Here is a 21,382-nt window from a genome sequence, read left to right on the forward strand (position 1 = left end):
AACCTTTGGATGCACATGCTGCCACTCCAGCCTCTGAGACTCGGACTGAAGGCAAGCCCCTCTGCTCTGCCCTGCCTCTGCCCTACTTTCACACCTGGCTAGCTTGGCTTTTTTCATTCATCTTCTCTTTTCTTCCAGAACAGCTCCAGCCCAATATGTTTCAAGAGGAGCAGGCAGCAAGGGAATATGTGGCTGGCATGTGGCTTCTCACCAACATGACACGAGAAAGCATTACTGAATTTTCAGCCAAGGATGAGCAAAGCCATGTTCAGTCGCCCTGATGTTTAACCTCTTTTTTAGGACTGTCCCTATACAGAAAAAAAAAAAAGTGTTTTTTTCTTTCCTTCTTTCAGTCTGTTTTTTTTTCTTTCTTTTTTTTTTTTTTTTTTTTTTTTTTTTTTATTAAAATCATCTATCTCTGGTCCTTGTGTCTAAAATAATTCCGGACAGTGCTTCAGTGCTAAACCCACTCATGCCTGGGCAGCCCAAGTCAGCTCCTGCAATGGAAATCCCCTTTCCTTTTTTGCTACTTTTTTTTGCCTGCAGCACCTTGTCTTTGGTAGATTCCCCCAAAATCCCCAAAATCTCAGCCTCCACCCAAATCACTGCAGCCATGCAATTCCAAGTCTCTGCAGCCGTGCTGGATGGCCATGGCACCACCGGGCTGGAGAGGACCTGGGTTGTGGCCAGCCTGCTCACTGAGGAGGCTGGCGAGTGAAGGGCTGGGAGGGATTTGTCACTGATGATATTGTTACATTCCTTCCGAATCCTGGGAGTAAACACACGCTCCAAATTTAGAAAGAACAGGACTGGAAAATTTAAACATTCCTTGAAGAATTGGTACAAAAGTGGGGGGAGGGGGGCGCTGAAGATGATCTCACACGCGCTCCTGAGCCAGATGAAAAGCTCATGACTGGAGTTCAGAACGCAATTAAGGGGCCTGTTTCAGGTCTGAGCACGATATCGCAGCGGTGAAGCTCCCCCAGTACACGAACTGCAGCAAAAAGAGCCTCTGCTGTGCAAGGGGGGTCCCAAGCCCCGCAGCCCAGGCTGTGGGGCTGCCACTGCTGGCCACATTGCCATCCTGGTTTTATCTCCAGCTGGCACATGGCTTCGAGCGTGGGAGAGAGGAGCCTGGTGCTCAGCCTAAGGACCAGAAATAGGGACAGGATGGGTGACTGAGCATCATCTGGACCAGCATCCCAAGTCCTCAGCTGTCCCTTTTAGCCACTGAACAGGAATAGAAGAAAATCTCCACGCTGCCTGCTGCAGCTGGACAAATGGAGAGGAGCTGGTGAAGCTCAGCACCCACCAGCTCAGCACCACACACGGCTCTGGACAGGCTCTCATACCTGAGCTGACACACGGGACTGTCAGGGAGCAATGGAGCCAGACTGCTGCTGCTGCTGCTTCATAAGCAGATAATATCCCTTAATAAAAACCAAGCAGGTGATTGCAAAAGGGAAGAATAAGGGAGGAAAAATATAGCAAAATTTAAAAAAAAGGAAAATAAAAGGAAAAAAAAGCAGAAAAAAAGCAAAAAAGCAAGGGTTTGTGCTGAAGTAAACAAAGGTTAAAGAACAGTCAGGCTCCTGCAGGAATAGCAGAGCTGGGCTGGGAGGGAGGGGGCATTACGTAATGCAGGAAAAATGCTGGCTCCATTCAGTTTTCCACCACTTCATGTGATGTCAGGAAAACCATATAAATCAACAGTCTTTTTGCTCCCGCGGATGGAGGGCAGCAAGCAGCACTATTTATACTTACACAATAAAAAAAAAAAAAAAGAAAGAAAAGAAAAAAGAAGAGAAGCTGATGATTTCCAAGACTGGGAATAATTGACTCAGATTCTTCCCTGCCAGCCACTGGAATCACTGCTTCTGGGCTGTTAACCCTTGAGGAGTCCCTGGCACCAGTCCTGCCACCCCCAGCTCCCCTGTCCTCACTCATCAGCCTCCATCAGCTGCTTCAAAGGTCAGAAGTTTGGTGGCCTGGAGGTGAGCAGGAACAGTCAAGCCTGGTATTTGCATGAGATGGGGACATAAAGGCACAGACCACAGCATCTGCTGGGGCTGAGAGAGGTGGGCAGCACAGAGGGGCTGTGCAGGGCTGTCACACTGAACTGGGAACCCTCAGGACAGCTTCCCTGAGGTAATGGCATCCACTAAGGGACAGGCTGAAATTTTCCCCATTTTGGGATTACTAACCCACTGGGGTCACAAGGCACCTCCAAGGATAAATCAGGCACTTCTTCTGAGACACCAACTGAAATGGATTGGGGCTGGAAAAGGTGCTTGAGGCTGGAGTGGACAGACTGAGGGGTTAAACCCCACAAGGGCAAGGGTTCAGAATCAGGCCCACTCACACATCCTGCCCCAGACCCCCCAAGCACTCCAGAGCTGTCTCTACACCAGCCCATTGCTGCCCACACCGCAGGCAGGAGGAAACTGTGCCTGTCAGCAAGCGTGCCCAGCCTCCCCTGGATGCTCTGCACAGCCATTCCAGTCATGATTTCCATGTGAAACACTGCCGCCATGACCCAGTGTTCTACATTTCAGCTCCAATTTTTTCCCCCTGCTGGTGGCCCTTGTTCCACATAAGGCTGAAGCCCTGCTGCGCTTTTAATTTGGGAGGCTTGAGCTTTGCTTGGTGCCTAGCCACACTCCTGCTTGGTGCTCCTGCAGCCCAGGAGGATGGAGATGGCTGTCCTGATGATGGAGGAGGCGTGTGCCCAAGTGGGGGACAGCAGATTTGCTGGCAGGGGTTTGGTGGTGGTGTGCTGATGGCTGAGGGGGTGGCACACTGCTGGTGCATGCTGTGCATGCAGCTGGGGGGCACTGGCACTACGAGGCTCCCCCAGGCCTCCACTTGCCTTAAGGCAGGAAAAGGCTCTGAGGTTTTCAGGGCCACCTCACGCAGCCCTGTCTGGCTCCAGGAGGAGAGATACCCTCTTCCTAAATCGGTGGGGGAGGGCAGGGGTTTGCAGCCAGCGCACAGCGCTGCTCCTCACCCAGCCCTGGGAAAGTGGAGTTAGAGGGTTAGAGGGTGCCAGGGTCACACCACCAAGGCTATTTCCTGACCCATCCCCATGACTAAGCAAGTTCCTTCCCAGATGCAACTGAATCTACCGTTTCCTTCTTCTGCATCATATGCCATGCTGTGCCCTTGTTTATGCCACAGCGACCTTGGAACCGCAGGCACAGCAACTGAGACAGGCCAGGGACTGCCACAGCCAGCTCAGGGAGGTATCCTCCAGCATGGGCCTCAGCAGAGCTCCTGCAACCAAGGCCTCGATAATTAGCTTTAACATGATTTCATGTAGTCCCTGCTTGGTTTTGTTGGTAGAACCCAGGGCTGGGGGGTTTAATCCCACTGTTTCTCTGGTCTGTTCTCCCCATCACAATGCAGGTGTTCTAATTCAACAGCACTTTCCCCTGCCTTGCATGGGCAGGGCTCCCTGAATGCCACCTACCCGTGCTACCTTCCCCCCCACAATTACCCTTCCCCAGGGTCTGTCACTCTGTGGGTGTGGCAGTTCACTCCATCCCTGTGGTGTCCCAGGGCACAGAGGTTGGTACCCTCTGCCTCAGCCCCAAAGCAGTATCCAATTGCCACAGGATGAGCACAGGCTTAAGGGACAGAGGTGATTCCCATCTCTGTGCTTTTGGCACTGTTTAGGAGCGTGGCTGAGCTCAGTGGAACTGCAGGGCTGCACGGGGCAGTGCCTGCCCACCCATCCATGGGCAGAAAGCTCAAAGGTAGGCAAATCCCTGGCTGTCCCAGCCAAGGGGAATCAAAGGAATCTTCAGCTCTCCCTCAGGCAGTTCCCTGCCTCTCTCTTCTCCTCTCTGCTGGGTCGGAGCTTTTCATTCATCAGTCACCTGCCTCACTATAGAAGAGCTGTAATTAGGGCAGCATGTGCCTCCTCCTGCCTGCACATTTGTGCCCAGAGAGCATCATCTCCAGCAGACCCTGACTCACTCAGTGATGACTCTCTGCCCCTGCCATCCTTCTCCTTTCCAGTACATCCATGGATTTCTTCTCCTGCCCTCCCTTTAACAGCAGCAGGAGGGAGCAAAGTGCCTGAACCAGGTCTGGGTTTGGTCCTTGGCACATTGACCAGGGATGATCCAACACAGGGATGGGAGAACAAAGGGCAGCTTTTGGATGCTGGATCTATGCCACCACACCTCCTCTGTACCCTCCTCTTTCATTCACCCTGGCTGCTGGGCACAGCAGTGGGTAGATGGACAGCACAAGAACAAAGGCATGGGGAAGACCCAGTGATGCCAGCATGGGCTGAGCCTGCTCAGCCTGCATGCAGGGCTGCCTTCCTCCATCACAGCCACTGGTGGCCAGGGAAGTGGGTGCACATGGACACGGATGGCTACAGCTCCGTTACTCCAGGCTAAGGGCATGAGTGCCCCTTAGAGATGCAGCGGTAACCCAGGGCTCCTACCTGTGAGGATGGAGACGCTGTGGAAACAGCTGTCCAACTTGCCCAGGAGGATGGAGAGGAAGCTGTCAGCAGCCAAGCCGGTGACATCCCGCGTGCTCTGGTCATAGACCACCACATCTTGGTGGTCCTCCGCCTCCACCTGCAGGGGAGCAGCAAAAAACAGGCATCAGAGAAATGGGCTGAGCACTGAGGATTCCACAGCACCATGGGGAGCAAAGCTGAATTTAGTTGTCACATAAGCAGGAAATTCCAGCTCCACACCATTTCCACAAGCTGGTTTTGACCACCAAATGGAGTGTCCAGCCAGGCTGGGACTGTGCTCCATGACTGCAAGTGAATGTGTCAGTAGAGGTGCCCACTGGCGCACTCTCACCAACTACAAGTGCTTTTGAGCATCCTACCCAAAAGAAGGTGACTCCTCCCCATCGCCCACCCTCAGCTTGCTGTTACTTAACTGCATCCCAGAAATCACCACGACTTCTTCCATGACTTCCTCCCCAGCCAACTTTCGCCCTTAGATATTCCTCCTCAGCCTGGCTGGTGTCACAGGGACAAGAACACAAGGATTTGGGAGTGGTTCTGCAGGCAGGGGTGCTCCCAGCACAGCCCTTGTGCTGTGGATGGAGTCAGTGGGGGCTGGATCAACAGCTCTTCAGGGCTCAGCCTGGGGACACCATGCCTAGCACAGTAACACCTCTATAGGCACTACACCTCACCCCAAACCTGCAGATCATCCCTAAAGGCTGAAGGAAAGGGAAAATCTCTTCTTTTGCTTAGTGGATGTTATGGGTGATGCTCTTTCTTCCTTTTGTAATGTGTGCTGGGGCCTGCACACTGCAGGGATAAACTGGGAAGAGCAGAAGGAGCTCCTGGGCTGCTCTCATGTGATTTTACATACCACACACTGCTCCTAGCTGCCCATCACTGCAAGGATAAACTGGGGCAGGTGAGATGGTGGGATAACCTGCAGGCAGGAGTCCTCCCATGCCTGGTGATGACTGGATTGCAATGAAAGCACTCAAGGCACAGGCAGACACTCCCACACCTACCTGAAGGTCCATGCACCAAAAGGAGATAAAAAATCCTCACAGAGGCATAGCTCAGCTCATCTGCTGAACAGCTGGGTGTATGGCACCCACCTGCCCTGAGAGCACCTGCCCTTCCAGCCGGAGGGGTAAGGCACATCCATCACATCATGGGAAGAAGGGGAGGCAGCAGCAAGCAGGGAAGGAAGGAATGTGTGCAAGCTGCTCTCTTCTCAGCAGCTAGTGGTGGAGCTGCCCATTTGCCACCCCGTGCCAAGCCCTCTCCAAAATGTCTTTAGGAGACCACTTGAGCAAGGTACCACTCATGGACACCCGCCTCGTTTTGCTGTCTCACTGCCAAGCCCTATCTCACCACAGAGCAGATTCGCTCAGGGTTGCTGTCATTATTAATGCTGCTTTCATACCCTGCTGCAGGTGCTTCCCTGCTCAGCAACGTGAGCACCATCCAAATAAAACTGCAGGGAATAATTCAGCTCCTCATTGCAGTTTGGAGAGCAGAGGTTATGGGAAATTCCTGCTTGGGTTTTTCACTAGCATTTCTTTAGGGAAATGTTGAAAATTTTGCTTGCACTGATTTAGCTGAGCTCTGATTTTGCACTGATTTAGCTGAGCTCATCACATCTCTGCACAGCAGCGGAAGGACAGACCCGCACCAACAGAAATCCCCGTCGGGGCACCACGCACAGCTGTGCACGAGGAAGGGGGGCTCAAAGGACCCACCTGTCCCCAGCCTGGCACCAGGGACTAGAAGGCAAAACTGGCCCCACAGCTCAGCAGGATGACAGGAGGCATGAAAGGGCAGGATAAGAGGGAAGAGAAAAGGACATGGGAATTCTAAAATAAGACATTGAAAAATTAATGAAGCCACCTGAAATAAGCCAGATGAGGATCTACTCCAGCATCTTTTCCTCAGCCAATCCTGACGCAGGACTTTTGTGGGAGGTCATCCAAGCACAGCTGAAGGGAAACATGATGGCTGACAAGCTGGTTCAGAACCGGGAACCTACCAGTCCTCTGCAGCTGCCTAGCCCTTCAAGGCTCCCTAGCACATCCTGAAGACCCAGTTCTCACCCTGAAGCCCCATGCCAGCAAAAACATCTTTTCTCAAAAGTACAGTGAGGCAGGAACCACTCTGCAGTGGGGCAAGGGCTCATCCCAGCTGCACAGTCCAAGCTGAGAAGGCTGCAGGAAAGATACCAGCTCTGGCTGAGCAGCATTATCCCACAATAGGATTTAGTGTTCCCTCCGCATGGGAAGGCTTTGTCTGGGCCATTACTGCAGGGTTGCTGAGCTATGGCAGAGATGTTCAACAAGGTTTACATCTTATTAAAGTTACACCGTTTCACTCAATGTAAATGCCAAACAAGTGCTGGCCTCACATGGCCTGGCTGCAGAAAATAAATACCTGGTTTGCTGGGGTGAGGATACCTGCAGGAAGGTCCTGAAGAGCCCTCATGGAGCATACAAGGATGCACTGGCATTCTGTCTCCTCACCACAAAGGGAAATAAGACACAGACATTTAACCAAGCGCATGGGTCTCCCATTAATCTCATGCCCTCCTGAAACACCCCTTCTCTGGCTTTAAACATAGGGAGGCTAAAAGCTAACTGGGCAGAGGAGGAGGGTAAAGCTGAAGAGACATTCCATACTAGATTCCTGCTTCTGCCAGGTGCTGGCATAGGACCGGGACATAGCTGACAACAGAGGTATCCTTCTGAGAAGCAACACTTCAGTGGGGGTTGCTGTCACTCCAAGACTGCTGAAGTAACCCTAGGCATCACTCTCCAAACAGGGTCCCCACATCCATCTAATCAAGGGACAGGAGGGCCAAGATGAAACAAATCTTTTGGCTCCAGAGAGATGTTGGGTGGGGCTTGCAAACCTATGCATGCCTTTGAAAAGCTGCTGGCCCACTCCAGTGCTGGATGTGCCCCAGAGCAGCTCCTCAAGAACAAACCTCCTCCCTGCCAAATCCTGGCTGGAGGGGTATGGGGTATGACCAGCCAGGAGCCAGGATCACCTAGTCAACAGCTCCAACCAGACCCCAGCTGAGACCATTGATTCATTGCCTTTGTGCCAAGCCCTGTGCCTCCCACCACTGTCCCCAGCTCTGGCTGGAGGTAACTCCCACATGGACATCAGTCCCCAGCACTGCGTGGTTAACACAGCTCAGGTCCCAGCTCTGTCTCTCCCCAGCTGCCAAGCAATCATAATGATGCTCTACAGGTGATCCAGGCTAAGATGAGAGTGAGCTATTATTATTATCATCCCAATTACTACTGACATCTCAGTCACGTATTGTTTCAAAACACTGTGAATCACCCCACTGAAATAACAGGGCTTCCATCAACATAAAGAGCAGCCAGGCACATGGCTCAAAAATAAGCCCCAGCTTTCCCTCAAGCAAAACAGCTGATTGCAGAGCCAAGCTCCTAATGCAAAGAAATAAATATTCCCATCACCTGAAGAGACCCTTGTCTTGCCTCAAAGCATGGCTGTAGTTGCTCTGGAGATTGCTCCATTTCAGGAAGTGAGAGGTGGTTGAGAGGTGGACTTTCCAGGGGGATCTTGAAGAAGCAAAATTTTCAACATTTCCCTAAAGAAATGCTAGTGAAAAACCCAAGCAGGAATTTCCCATAACCTCTGCTCTCCAAACTGCACTGAGGAGCTGAATTATTCCAGTTGTTATCTGGAATAATTCAGATTCAGATAACTCACAATTTATTATTGTGAGAGTTTACTATTGCCAGCACTGGGAGAAGGGTTCAAAACCAAGCAGAAGCAGTTATATTGGTACCATTTCTGTGTGGAGGGAAACGACTGCAAGAGGAATTGCTGCTGCAGCTTTTACCAGACTGGGCACCATGGGAAGATAGTCCACACCAGGGCTTGGGGAACAGTGGCTATGGCAGCTGCCACAATCATAGGATCATAGGCTTAATTAATTGAAAAAAAGAAAGGGATTTTAAATGTCTCCATTTCTTCTTTCCTCCCAAATGGTCCTTTCCTCTCCTTGTTCCAAAAAAAGCCAGGAGTTGCTGTTATCCCACAGTATAACTCCAAACTGCAGCCCACAGAAGCATTGCTAACAGTACCCTTCCTTAACTACAATATGGAAAAGGAGAGAGTGAGCACTGGGAAAAGCAAATTAGACAAATTCTCCCACCCCGCCCCCGCCAGCACGCAGGCAGGAGGAGCGGTGTTGGCGGCCAGGTGGGGTTTGCCCAAATGCTTTGCCCTGAATCAGCCCGTCTCCTTCCCGAGGAGGCGAACACCACGCTTAGAATCGCTGGGATAGGATGAGCAGGTTCAGCTCTCTTTGCTGGAGGCGAGGAGGAGTGGGACGAGGCAAGGACTCGGGGCTGCCCTTTGGCTGCCCGGGCAGCCCCGCGTCGCTGCCATCCGCCTTTTCTCGGCAGCCCCGGCCGGCCGGGAGCAGGAAACAGGAGAAGGGCGGGAGGCTCACCAGGAGGAATAATGGGGCCGGACAATCGCGCTACTGATGTCACCCTTCCTGCCATCTGCTCCCCACGCCAGCCGTGCCCTCTGCCCCCCAGCACCGGGGAGCCAGGGGCAGAGTATGGCTGGGGGATGTTGACCAGCGGAGGCAGAGGAGGCAGGGAAATGACACAGGGTGTCAGAGGTCTAAATCAGCTTTCAGCATCCCCTTCTGAGGATCTGTGCACCTCTGTGCCTCTGCTGAGGCAGCAGCTCATATTGATTTCTCAGGGTCCCAAATACAGTCTGACTGAAATGGGAGGTGGGGAGAAGGAAAAAGGGTGAGAAGAGAGTTCATCACCCCAAAATGCAAACACACAAGTGCATGCACAGAAAGGTTTGGACAGCTCAAGCCACAGCCACCACCCCTGCTTTATGCCAGATGAGAATACGGCAATGATCCCCTCCCAGTCCCCTGACTCTAGCTTCCAAGGACAAGTGGCTTAACCTCTCAAGGTTGTCCTGAAGCTTAATTAATTCCTGAACTAAATGTGTTGGGAGAGCCAGCAAGCGGTGGGCACGGCAGGGGCTGTGCAGAGCAGGAGCAGAAGTGGGGACATGCAGCCTCCTGCCCATGGATGTGCCAGGAGGGATTTCAGCCGTAACCAAAAGAAAAGCAAATATTAAAGACGATGGCAACGCCTCTCTCCTCTTCCCCTAGCATCCCTGGTTACAATCACATCCCCAGCCAGTACGTGGACCGTTATGCAATGATCCAGGAGCCAGGAGAAAACGATCCTTCTACGCTCCTTCTATGGGAATTCAGAGCAGGGAATGCCAGGAAGGACCAGCCGGCCCCTTTGGGAGCCCACTGCTCCACTGCAGCTGGCGAGCTGCAGGTTTGCAGGCGGATGGCATCAGCTGATGTTAATTCTTCCACGCTTCCCCCTTCCCTATCATCCTCCTCTTCTTCCTCCCCCTTGCGCATCGCTGATTCTGCTTCTGCTGCCGCTCCACGTGACAGCGGCCGCTGCAGAGGTGACCCTCGCCGGGAGGAGGGCAGCCGCTCTGCTCTCCTCGGAGCTTGCGAAAAACTGATTATTCTGCTTTATTCTCCAGGGGACTTAAGAGCAGCTAAAGCCGTTCAGGAATCAGTCTCTGCAATCCCCTCCAAATCGCCCAGCCCGGAGCACCACCGAAGCAGATTGGCGCGAGGCTGCCCCCCCCGCACCGCCAGTCCCCTTGATCCCGCGGGGTGATGTCACCGCCAGCCAATGCGGACAGCGGTGGCTTCTCGGGGTGGCGGGGCGGGGGGGACACACGACGCAGATGGCTCCAGCTGGGCCCAGCATTTGATTAATCGCCTGAATTACCCTCGCTTTGCCATAAAATTACAAGGCGGGAGTAGGGGAACGGTGGGAGCAAACTGGCAGGTGGCAAGCCACCCTTCGGATGGTGAACCATCCTCGGGCTCGTCCCGTGGCCACTGCGGCACCCACCGGCGCAGCCCTCCGGCAGCACCTCGGCACCCACCGGCGCAGCCCTCGGGCAGTGCCTCCACGGAGGGCACGACCCGGCCTACGGCTCTGCAGGGACACCCGGCACTGCTCCGGCCGGCGCTCCAGCCCAGCCCCGTGGCTCAGAGCCACCTCTATTATTTAACCAGGAGCGATAGAGAGAAGCCTGGGAGAGATAATGTGCCATGACACCGGATAAGAGCTTCTGGCGTCACAGGGGAGGAGGATTACATGTCCCTGAATGGAGTTAGAGATGACAGAGGGGAGGGGAAGAGTTTTTAGCAGGGGATTAAGTTTACAGCTCCAGGAAGGCTCTGGGGGGTTGTTTGCTGTCATAAGACAAGTCCTAAAGCTGATATACCTGTTAGACTTGCTTGGGGAATGCTCCTGAAGCAGGGAGCCACGTCAGTGGGGTGGGGGCAATGAACAGGTTTCCGAGGACAGCCCTGAGGCCAAATGAGCTCACACTTTAGTTCTCCAAAGGGTGTCAAAGAGATGCTGGCAGATACCGGGGTCAAGGGATGGAGGGGAAGGATCCCTTAGGCCAGTCTGCATCCCACAAGAAAAGAGGGTGTGAGCACCATCAGGAAAGGTGAGGGTCAGATCCCTTACCTTCATCTTGGAGGCAGGCTGGATGAGCTCTGTGATGGAGACCTTGTCCTGCTGGAGCCTTCTCTTGACAAGCTTGGAGCAGCAGATGTTGACGGAGCTGAGGACGTGCCAGGAGTTGTATTCCACAAAGGAGCGGCTGTCAATGACCAGGGTGCCCTCCGCTCCGTTCCTCAGGAGGCTGGCCAGCTTCTTGGGATCCATCACCTTGCGTGGGAGCCTGTCCCCAGCCATAACGGGCCAGTCCCCTCTATGGCAAGTGGGGAGCAAGGGGTGGAAGGGCAGGGCAGGGATGCCAGCACCCGTCTCCCCAAGGGGAATGAGTGAGAGGTGAGGGGTGAGCAGGGCAGCACCTGTCCTATTCTCCTCACGCTGCTAATGCCCAGAATGCCAACTCATTGTGCTGAACCTGGAAAGAGAAGAAAGGAGATGACAACCCATTAGCTAGGCAGGATGATATCTGGATGTCTTCAGTAGAGACTAAGGGTGCAACAAGCCACACTTTCGAGGTTTGCTCTTCTAGCCTGCTGGCGTGTGTGTCTCCAGAGCTGCCCAAGCCAGAGGTTTTCTCTTTGTATTTAATAGCCCTCAGAAGAACTTTCTTCCATAAATTTGTCTAATTGCTTTTTGAAGGCATGTCAGCTTTTAATTTAACAGGCACAGTGGCCAGTGGCAGGGAGCAGAATGGCTTGCCAATTACAAGAAGAAGTCCTTCCCCTGGTTTGCTCCAAATCTGCTAACTGATGGCTCCTCTGGGTGACCCTTACTATTTGCACCAGAAGACACCACATGTGCCTGATCCCTCATCTTCTCCACAGTTCTTACCATATTTAGACCTAATTTAAGGAGCTTTTCAGGTCAAAGCATCTACAGAGACGCCAGTTACACAGACAGACACCTTTTGCCACACTGGCCAGCCCTGATGTGCCATGTTTGAGAGCCAGGCACACCAGGGACCTGCACAGGGCAAGATGTCACCTCCTTTCACTGTTTCCAGTCCAACAGCTCCTCATACTCAATTTGCTTTTTCTGACCTCTGCCAAGCCCAGAGCTAATGGTTTCACAGAAGCAGCTTAGCTCAGCTCTAAGGTTCTGCTGCTGCATGGTAAAAGCTGCTTTGGGGCCCATCACACATACCACCAAATCACGTTTGCTCACTCAAACCACTCCACACTGGATTTCACCTGCCGGTTTATTAGAGCCTGCTCATGGGTATCTTTGCCAGCTTGCCTCCTGGCAAGTCAAGAGAAGACACGAAATCAAGTTGGCCTTTACTTCTGTCTTCAAGAAACAGGCCAGGCACCAGGGCAGAGGTGCTGGGAAGCTGTACTTGGACTGAGATGGCCCTAGAGAGCTCTCTGCTTTTCAGCAGCTAACTTGCACAGAATTAGAAAGGGGTTTCACATACTAAGTATACAAATATCCTGTGTTTCCATCTTAGGAGCTGAGGGGAGTTGAGCCTGGTGCTCTCTGAGGTGAAGAAAAAGATTCCTCCATGTCCAGCCCATGAGGTCTGCAAGAACAGCAGGCAGTCTAGAGAGCATTCGGCTCAGGGTGTCCTCTTAAGTTTTAATGGAACACGTCACTGCAAGGATGTTTTAATGGCATTAGGTTTTAATGCCACTGCAGTCATTCAGAAAACAAGCCTGGGCTACTACCCAGCTCCTCTTGCTCTTGCCAGACGGTGTTTTAGAGAGAATCCACAAGCTGCTTCATGGAAGCTTTAATGCATCTGAATTAGGAGGACTATGAATAACATGCCTGAAAAGGCCAGCCTAAAGATTTTCATTGACCTCTGAAGGATCAGGATTTGGTCCACAGACCAGAGGAGGCTTACGAGTCACTCAGATCTGAGCAAGCCAGCAGTTCCCATAAGCTCTTACACCTCCAGGCACCTACTGCAATGGTAGCTCAAGATACAAAAAAGATGCTTGAGTCAGACACGCTACTGGGTGACATGACAGGGACCTCAGTTACCAGCCACCAAACCCGGAGGACACTGCCAGCTTGTAGAAAAAGAATGGAAAGACACAGACTGTAAGGATGGGGGCTCCAGCATTTGCTCTGGCTTGTGACTCCAGCACTAACAGCCCAAACTTCCCTGGGCTACCAGAGCTGCCTCCCAAAGCAGGAGTAGGTATCCCAGGCTTCAGCCTTAGGATCCAAGCTCCCAATAGGAGGCCACATTAGGATGTGCAGTACTTTTCTGCCCTTGTATCACACCCCTGCTGCCTCTGCCAACGTGTTAATACAAATTACAGGAGGGAAAAAAATCCCCTAGAAGCTGAGACAGTGACAGCCCCTCCTGGCACAAAGCATTTTGGCAGCCCCATGGCACTCTGGCATCGCTGTGCCCGGCCCCACGGAGCGCTCCGCAGCTCCTCGCCAATTAGAGCAGCCCCCTCGGCAGACATCGGGTGGTCCCCCGCTGAAGGAACCCCGCTCCCCCCAGCTCTCCCCAGGGGGGCTTAAAAATTGAAACAGTTCTAATTAGGGGGTCTGAGGGGGAGCAAGGCTGGCTCCTGCTGGGATATGACACACCTCATTACCGGCTTGCCAGAAGCCCCCCTGCTGTCCCTTGGCTATAGAGCCGGGGCACTCAGAAAGGATGCAGATTAGCCAGCTTTTCCCTTTAGTCTTCCTTTCACACCCCATTCCCCAAATCACTTTCTGCCTCCCTTACCCATCAGGACACCAGGCTGTGAATGTTTTTTGGCCCTTCCAATTACATCGAAGAAAGAAAAAGGGAGTAGAAAGAGTTGACAGACAAAAAAAACCTTAGAATAATACAGTGGCTGAGGGATGAGTGAAGGGGGAGGAAGGAGTGATCCAACATTGCAGAGCTCCTCCGGATGTAACATGGTATTCGATCTCCAGATAGTGGGCAAGGGGTAAACTTTTGGGGTGTCAAACACAGAGTGGTCTAGGAAAGATAACAGATCCTGATGAATATACTCTTAAGAGATGTCGCTGTCGAGCAGGACGGGAACAGAGAACTCCAGATCAGAAGGCAAAGAAAATGAGCTCTGATTTATTTCAAATATACCGCTCTATATATAGAGAACATCGAGAAGACTAATTTCATTGGTCTTAGAGTAAAAACATGTCACACCATTGGTGTGCAGTGAATGACGCACAGTGGCAGAGCATATCTATAAACAATGTGAATAACAAGATAGATTAGAGAATTATTTACATTCTTTCCCAACTGTTTCCCAGGCTCTTGCCTGGTTAGAAAACCTTTCTCTTTCTCTCTGACTGAGCTGAGAATATCCACAAAGAGAAACCAAGGCACAAGAGGCCTACACAAAGTTTGGCAGATGATGGGAAGCTTGGGTGGAAGAGATTGGAGAAGACCAAGGAGGTTTCCCAAGTCAGCTAATAACCCCTCTCCTGCAGAACAACCAGATAAACCTCTGCAGACACATGTGACACATCAAATAGGTCCCACTCCCAGCTCCACCCAAAAGATGTGGGGGAAGGCAGGGCAAGGTTAGTCTGTTCTGCCCCTCTTTCCTTTAGAGGGGATGGAGTTGGCCAGCTTAGTGTGGTCACGGGCACCTGTAACCTTGGCGTTAGAACCAAGACATGAGGACTTCCCTGTGTAGGTTCAGCCAGGTCAAAGGCAAACAAGCAACTTCTCTGATAGCACCTTCACAGCACCTTGCAGGCTGTGTATGAGATGGTCTCTGAGAAGAACCAGCTGTAATGTCCTCTTACCTGGGAAGACCAGAGAAGGAGGGAGGATGTCTTTCTGCTTCTGCTCAGATGGGTCAGAAGGAAAACTGAGGAAAGAGGCTTAGCCATGGAGCTCTGCTAAAGTAAGAGATCTTCTCACCCCAGTGAGAGGAGACCAGGGGAAAAGGTTAACCTGGAACCTAAATTAGGATTTCAGAAACAGCTGTGTTCCTCTCTTATCAGTTTATTAAAGCCATCTTAATCTTCTTGAGTGTTCCTGAAGAACATTATCATAATCCTTTAATCCCACCTCTCCCTGGAGTGCCTGTAATGAGGAGATGGTCACATGGCTTAGCTGAATAGGGACAGCCAGCAGGAGAGGCCACACTTCAGCCGAGGGACAGAAAGATGGGCAGGGATTAGCAGAGGGCTGGGCCAACTCAGTGGGACTCTGTCCCTGGTGTCACCACAAATGGGTGTGTAGGAGAGGGGAGCTGGCCACACGAGTCACAAGTATGGCAGAGATGCACACAGCATGCAAGTGTTCAGCCTGGCTGTGACCTTCTTCTGGGCAGGCCAGGCAAGAGAGCAAGAAAACCCAGGATACACCCCAGTCTGAGTCTGTCCATGTGGCATGAGAGACCATGGGTACTCATCCCTGTGCTGGCCCAATGCAGATCACCCAGATGGAGGTCACTTCTCTCAACTGCTCATCTTGCACAAGGCCCCCAGCTGAGAGATGTGATATGGGAAGGGCACAGATCTGGTTTCTCTTTTACTGGAGACATCAGCTGGAAGGGCAGCAGGTCTCTACAGCAACCCCAAACCTCACTAACCAGCATGTCCACTCCTTGCACCAAGCTCGTGTGGTCTCCTGGAGAGCTCTATCCTCCACAGGCAGCCCTGAGGAGATGCTCCCCCCACTGCCCCAGGCAAGCCAGCCTTGGGGCAGCCAACACATTTCCATCACGCTTGTGAGACCAGAGCTACAGCACACTCCCTGTGATGCTCTTCCCAGGAACACACTCTTCTGATGGTGTCTCCACCTTGAGTTTACCAAGGGATAAGAGCACCACAGGCAAACATTTGTTTATTTGTCCCCAGTAATCTGAAAGCAGCCACTCCCGAAGAACTGCCATCTCCACCAGGGACTCAGTGGCACCAGGGACTAAATGATTTGGCTTTTACCTCTGCAGCCCTGGGGGTTGGGGGAAATATCTGTGCCTTGTTGAGCCCTGCACTGAGATCTGCCTGGCCAGGGCTCCATTATCCATCCAGGTCAGCCCTGCAACCAGCCTCAGGCTCACTGCTGGGATGCTGGCAGGACCCCACCGGACCCCAGCTCTCCAGACACTTCCCAAGATACAAACTGCAGCAGTTTTTCCAAGCCCCACACCCTTTTTCCATCCTCATCCCCTCATTTCTTTCAAGTGCTTCAGCACTTAGCAAGCTCCCCTCAGCTGGCTCATGCTGTTTGAGGGATTCCTAAATCACAGGACCATTACTAATTATTATTATTATTATTTTGCAGCAGCAATCAGGGACACGGGGCTCATTAACAAGTTAGCACCTCTGGTTTCCCCGGAAACCCGCAGCTGCCAGGCAACGGCAGCTCTCCGGCCCGAGGCGATGCTACTGCAGCGCCTTCAGCTCATTTCCAGAAAGATGCTCGGGTTCTGCACGGGTCGATGAACCCAGCCTCGCCAGTGGGATGAGGTTAGGAAACTCCAGGATGTGTCCCCTGCTCTACCCCATCCACTGGGAACCTCAGCCCTTCTTCCTGATCCTGTTCTGCCACTCACAGCATCACAAATTGCGCAGTGGCTCCTCTCTCCCAGCGAGCCATGCAGGCTTTCTCCAAGGGCGAGGAATTTGGAGCATAATGATTCCCCAGAGTAAGAGTGGGACAAAGCTGTCAGGTGCCTGCAGCAGCCGTTTTAGAGGTGATGTAAATAACTGATGATGATTTCTCAGCAGTTACTCAAGGTCCCTTTAAGAGGCAGCACAAAAGATTTCTCTGCTTGATGATGAAAAAATTGAGTGATTTTTTTTTTCCTCTGCTCCTTAAAAGGAGGCTGGGAAACACCACTAACCACATCCACTAACTCAGACACAAAATCTGCTTGTCCACCTTTCCCTAATGAATCTCAAGGATGGGGAGGAATAACATCTCCCAAGCCCCAGCAGTATGAAGATGTAGGGGAGATGGCAATGGCTTTCCTGGTTGTGAGTTAAGCCAAGTTGAGATCCACTGCTCTTTCCTAACCCCCGCCACCCACATGGCAGACAGAGGACTCCCCCACAGCCTCATCCACACTGATCTTACAACCCCATCTTGGATCTCTGCACAGCCAGGCACATTCCTCCCAGGACAAGAGCTCCTGCGCATGCCTCTCCATGCAGGGAGCACTTCAGGAAGGAGAGAAAGGGCAGCATTCCCTTTTTCCCACAGCACATCACCCAGAGGCAGCCACTGCACTTTTGCCATGGTTTCAAGCTTGCTGATCTCACGATTTCTTTGATCTTTTCTCCTCCTTTCTACACCGCAGTCTCCTTTCAATTCCTGTAGGCTGGAAGCAGCATGCCAGAGAGCTCTGCAAGGAGCTGCATGCAACCAAGCAGCACCCACTCGCCTCCCCGCATCTCCCATTGTCTTCTCCACCTGCACCCCATGGCCTGGAAGGTGTTTTCCACTAGAGGACATGGCTGAAGGGCCAGGATGTCCTTCAGCAAAGTGCCAGATGGTGCATTCACACCGGACGAGGGACATGGCGTGGAGCCACATGGCAGTGCTGGTGTGGGGGTGCTCAGCCTTGGGTACATGGCTGGTGGCATGGGACAACTCAGGGAGGAAAGGAAAGGGGACAGGCTGTATCCAGCTGCCAGGGAGTCTTCCCCATGCACCCTAAGCCCACAAGGCAGATCGGCTCTCCTGGCTGCAGTTACACTAAGCAAAGGGTCCTTGATCCTCTCTTGCCACCTGATGTTGTGCCAGCAGCTTTGGATGGGTTATGACAGCAAATGCAATTGCCTCCCAGCCTGTTTCTACCAAAAAAGTGTGGTTAAGGATTTATAGACTGGCCACTCCCAGAAAAATTTCTGACTACAGAAATGGTAGTCAGTCTGGAGATCTGGTCTGGAAAAGCCAACGGGGACAGCAGGGAAAGGAATTTGGCTGGAGTCTAGATGACAAGGGCAGTATCTCCTCCTCTTAGACTTGTGCTTTTAACATGATTTATATGGTTTTCCCCTTTAGTATAAACATAAGCTTTCACTTTAAAGCCTAAAAAAGCCAAGACCAAAGGTTATCCATGACCAGCCAGCCATTTAATCACCACCTTTGCTCATGCTGAGGATATTGCTCCCAAGCACTGCTTTCTAATACCAAAGCTATCCCATTTCCATTCTCACCCTGCCAAGCTGAGAGCTGGCCACGTTCTCATCCCAGACCTAAAAGCACCTTCTGCTTTGAGCAGCCTGGCACACATCACAGAGGACATGTCATGATGGAGAAGAGAAACCTAGTCCTGCTGATCTTCAAGGGCCCTTGTTGCCCACTGCCTGGTATCCCATCATTTGCTGCATGGGCCCTGAGCCCAGAGGTTTATCCTAGGGATAAGGTGCTTCTTTGCCTTTTTACAACAAGAGCAGACAGAGGCAGCCCAGAAAGGTATGCAGTCAGATACTCCTGCAGGGCTGGTCTGCCTCTCTCGTCCCAAGACAATAAACACCATAAATACCTGCTGGGTGCATTTGCAGTCTCCTGGCGAAAGGGTCTCCAGGACCTGGGTCCTATTTTCCCACAACACCTACACACCAAGTGAAAGAAAGCACAGGATTAAGCTGTGGTTCTTCAAAGCTGCAGATAAATACAGCATTTCACTTCTTAAGCACAATCTCCACTGACAGGAACTTGTCCATCTCAGCAGAGTGCTGGGGACAGTCACAGGTGAGGCCAAAGGAAGCACCCAGCACACAGAGGGGCAGTCACTGCACTGTGCAGTGACTAATGACAGTGGCCAATACCAGTGTAATGTCATTAGACACCCATATTCAAATGACAAATAGGACCCCTGCCTCCCTGTAGAATAATGATGTTCCTTTCTGTTGGGTTGTCTGCAGTTTCTGGTGAGTCCAAGTGCAAACTGAGGTGCAGATCCCAGCACAGGTTTGCAGCCAGAAAAAGCCAATGGCCACAGTCATGCCTCTCTATTCCAACAAAACTATGACTCTCCCTAGAAGATCCAGAATCCAATGAAAATGCAAGGAGCTATTTTGGTTTTCCATGGGATGAGACATTCCCCAGGCCAGCAAACACATTTCACAAGAGTTTTCTGACCTGGTTCATGGCTTGCTGAATTTTCTATATGCACACAATAGCCAAATTGCTCATGGGTTGGGGACAAATTAGCATGTGTCAGCTCAGGTTCTACTTCCTACCACAGCCCTAACAAGGAGACACCAGCTCTGAGTTTTGGAGGATTACCTTCCTCTAGGAAAAAACCACACAAAACAGGCAAAGCCCAAGCTGATGTTCCTGCCTTCTCCTTTTCCCTTGGGGGCCGTGATTCATTACCTGCAGGTTTTGTTCTTAATCTGAGGTGACACAGGGGTGAAACAAAGTGATTTGCAGACCTTCCTCCATCCTCATGACCATGTGTGTCGAGCCATGGCTTGTTGGTCAGATGCAACAGTTCTTCATATATGAAATCCTGCAGCCTGGCCTCCTGACTGAGAGCTGAGTACTGCAGCACTTTGCAACATGGGTCATCTCTCTGAATCCATATTATCACTGCTGCTGTGGGTGGCAAACTACATGGACTCATTTGCTGGAGGAAACAGGCAGCAATATTCCCCTCACCACCTCCAGGCAGGTGTTAAGCATGACATATACGTGTACTTTAACCCCAGTTTCAAAAAAAACCTCAGAGATATATCATGACATCCACCCAGAGCTTAAACATCCTTCAGCTCATCTCCATGCCAGCAGGTCTCACTCAGCCCTGCTTCTGACCCTGCAAGTGACAGCTGGGGTGATCACACCAAGCCTTGCTTCTTTTGGGCTGGCTGACCCCCAGCTAAGACCAGTTCGGTCACCCTCACCTTTCCACCTGTCCTGCAGGACTCCAACAGAGCTCACTCTTATCTTTGCATCAGGTACTGCTGAATGAACCTTGCTCAGGTGCCAGACAAAGAGGCAGCCAAGCTCAAAGAAGGGATTGTGAGGATGACACAGAATTAACAGGCACCAGCATTCAGCAAGCAAGCGGAGAATGTGATGATCTATTTTTAATGGTACAATGAGAATGCTTTACAAAAGGATGTGTCTGGGGAGATTCTGCCCAGTCAGAGATTTGCATTCAGGTTTTTTTGCAGCAGTCAACTTCCCTTGATGTGTGGGAGGCATTTTGTCTCTTCACCACCCCACAGAGCAATTCAGAGGACCCTGGCTCAGTTTTGGCTGAAGGCTCATCCCTCTGGGTCACCTTCCTGCCCTGCTGCATCCTTCTGACTTTCCACCAGAAGACCTGAACCTGATGTGAGCAGCAAGTAAGGTGTACAGGACAGGTCCAGGCTTGCTTGGCTTCTGCGTGTCAGCCCTGCTGAGCCAGTACAGCTGCTGGGGACATCTCTGCGAGGTCCCCAACAGCAGCAAAGTGGTTAACATGGCTTTTCATGGGTTAGCTCCAGTCAGCAGTGCTGGCACCCTCTCTGCACCAGCCCTCCACTCAACAGCTTCAAGTGCCAAGCGAGGCTCTGGCTGTGCCCGTCCTCTCCCCACGCAGGGCTGCCAGTCAAAGCAGATGAAGATGACATGAGTAACTCCACTCAAGCCATGGCTCGAGGAGGACCAGGCTGCCATCGCAAGCTGGGAAATGAGAGTTGTTTGAGGCAATGCAATACCAATCAGATGTTGTAGACACTTCTTGGTTGCTTCTTTTCAGCAGCATGCCCCAGAGACGGAGGGACCCTCTTTGTCTGGAGGGTCTGGATTTCAGTGGGAGATGCATTATTCATGCAGGCACAGGTTTAATATGTGGAAAGGGCTTGACTTACTCGATGCAAAAAACCTGCAATGCCCTAATAGACTGAAATTTCTCCCCAAGCTTCTGCTGCATCAGCTGAATTACCATGTGTTAGACAGCATGAGCTCCTCAGAGAACTAAATCCCCTATTAAAAAGCTGAAAAGAGGCGAGCTGAAAAGCTGGCATGCAGGTACACTATGCACCTCCGTGCCAGATGAATAATGTGGGTTGACAGAGACGGACTGGAAAGACGCACTGCATCATTAGCAGGGCTGGAGGACGTGGTGGGGGACAGGATGCCAGGGTCATGCTGTCACTGGAACCTCCATGCAGGATCAAAGCAGTGGTCCATCTCATTCATGTCCCCTCACCAGCACTGCCTAATAACAGGTATCCTACAAAAGCCTGGGAGAAGCAGGACGGTGAGTACTTATGGACTAGTCATGCAATAATTTAGGTTTAAAGGGACCTCAAGTGGTTCAGCTGTCCTATCCCTCTCTCCCTTAAAGGAGAACGAGCATCCACATCAGAACAGGTTGTCTTGCCTTTCTGGTTGCCAAATGCCTTGTTCCCAGCCATCAGTGGACTCAGAAATAATGCTCTCCATAAC

General features: G+C 51.8%; 1 protein-coding gene across 1 annotated transcript in view; it reads right to left on the reverse strand.

Moving 5' to 3' along the window:
- Window positions 1–21,023, reverse strand: part of DUSP8 (dual specificity phosphatase 8) — a 36,019-nt gene extending 14,996 nt beyond the window's left edge. Inside the window, exons 1-4 of the mRNA XM_053946555.1 lie at window positions 20,976–21,023; window positions 18,486–18,554; window positions 11,071–11,476; window positions 4,457–4,595 (exon numbers count right to left, since the gene is read on the reverse strand). Coding sequence (XP_053802530.1) covers window positions 4,457–4,595; window positions 11,071–11,301 — 370 coding nt within the window. The 5' untranslated portion in view covers window positions 11,302–11,476; window positions 18,486–18,554; window positions 20,976–21,023. The remainder of the gene's footprint in view (window positions 1–4,456; window positions 4,596–11,070; window positions 11,477–18,485; window positions 18,555–20,975) is intronic.
- Between the last annotated feature and the right edge of the window lie 359 nt (window positions 21,024–21,382).

The sequence above is a fragment of the Vidua chalybeata genome, chromosome 6, assembly GCF_026979565.1.
Source record: "Vidua chalybeata isolate OUT-0048 chromosome 6, bVidCha1 merged haplotype, whole genome shotgun sequence".
Lineage (NCBI taxonomy): Eukaryota > Metazoa > Chordata > Aves > Passeriformes > Viduidae > Vidua > Vidua chalybeata.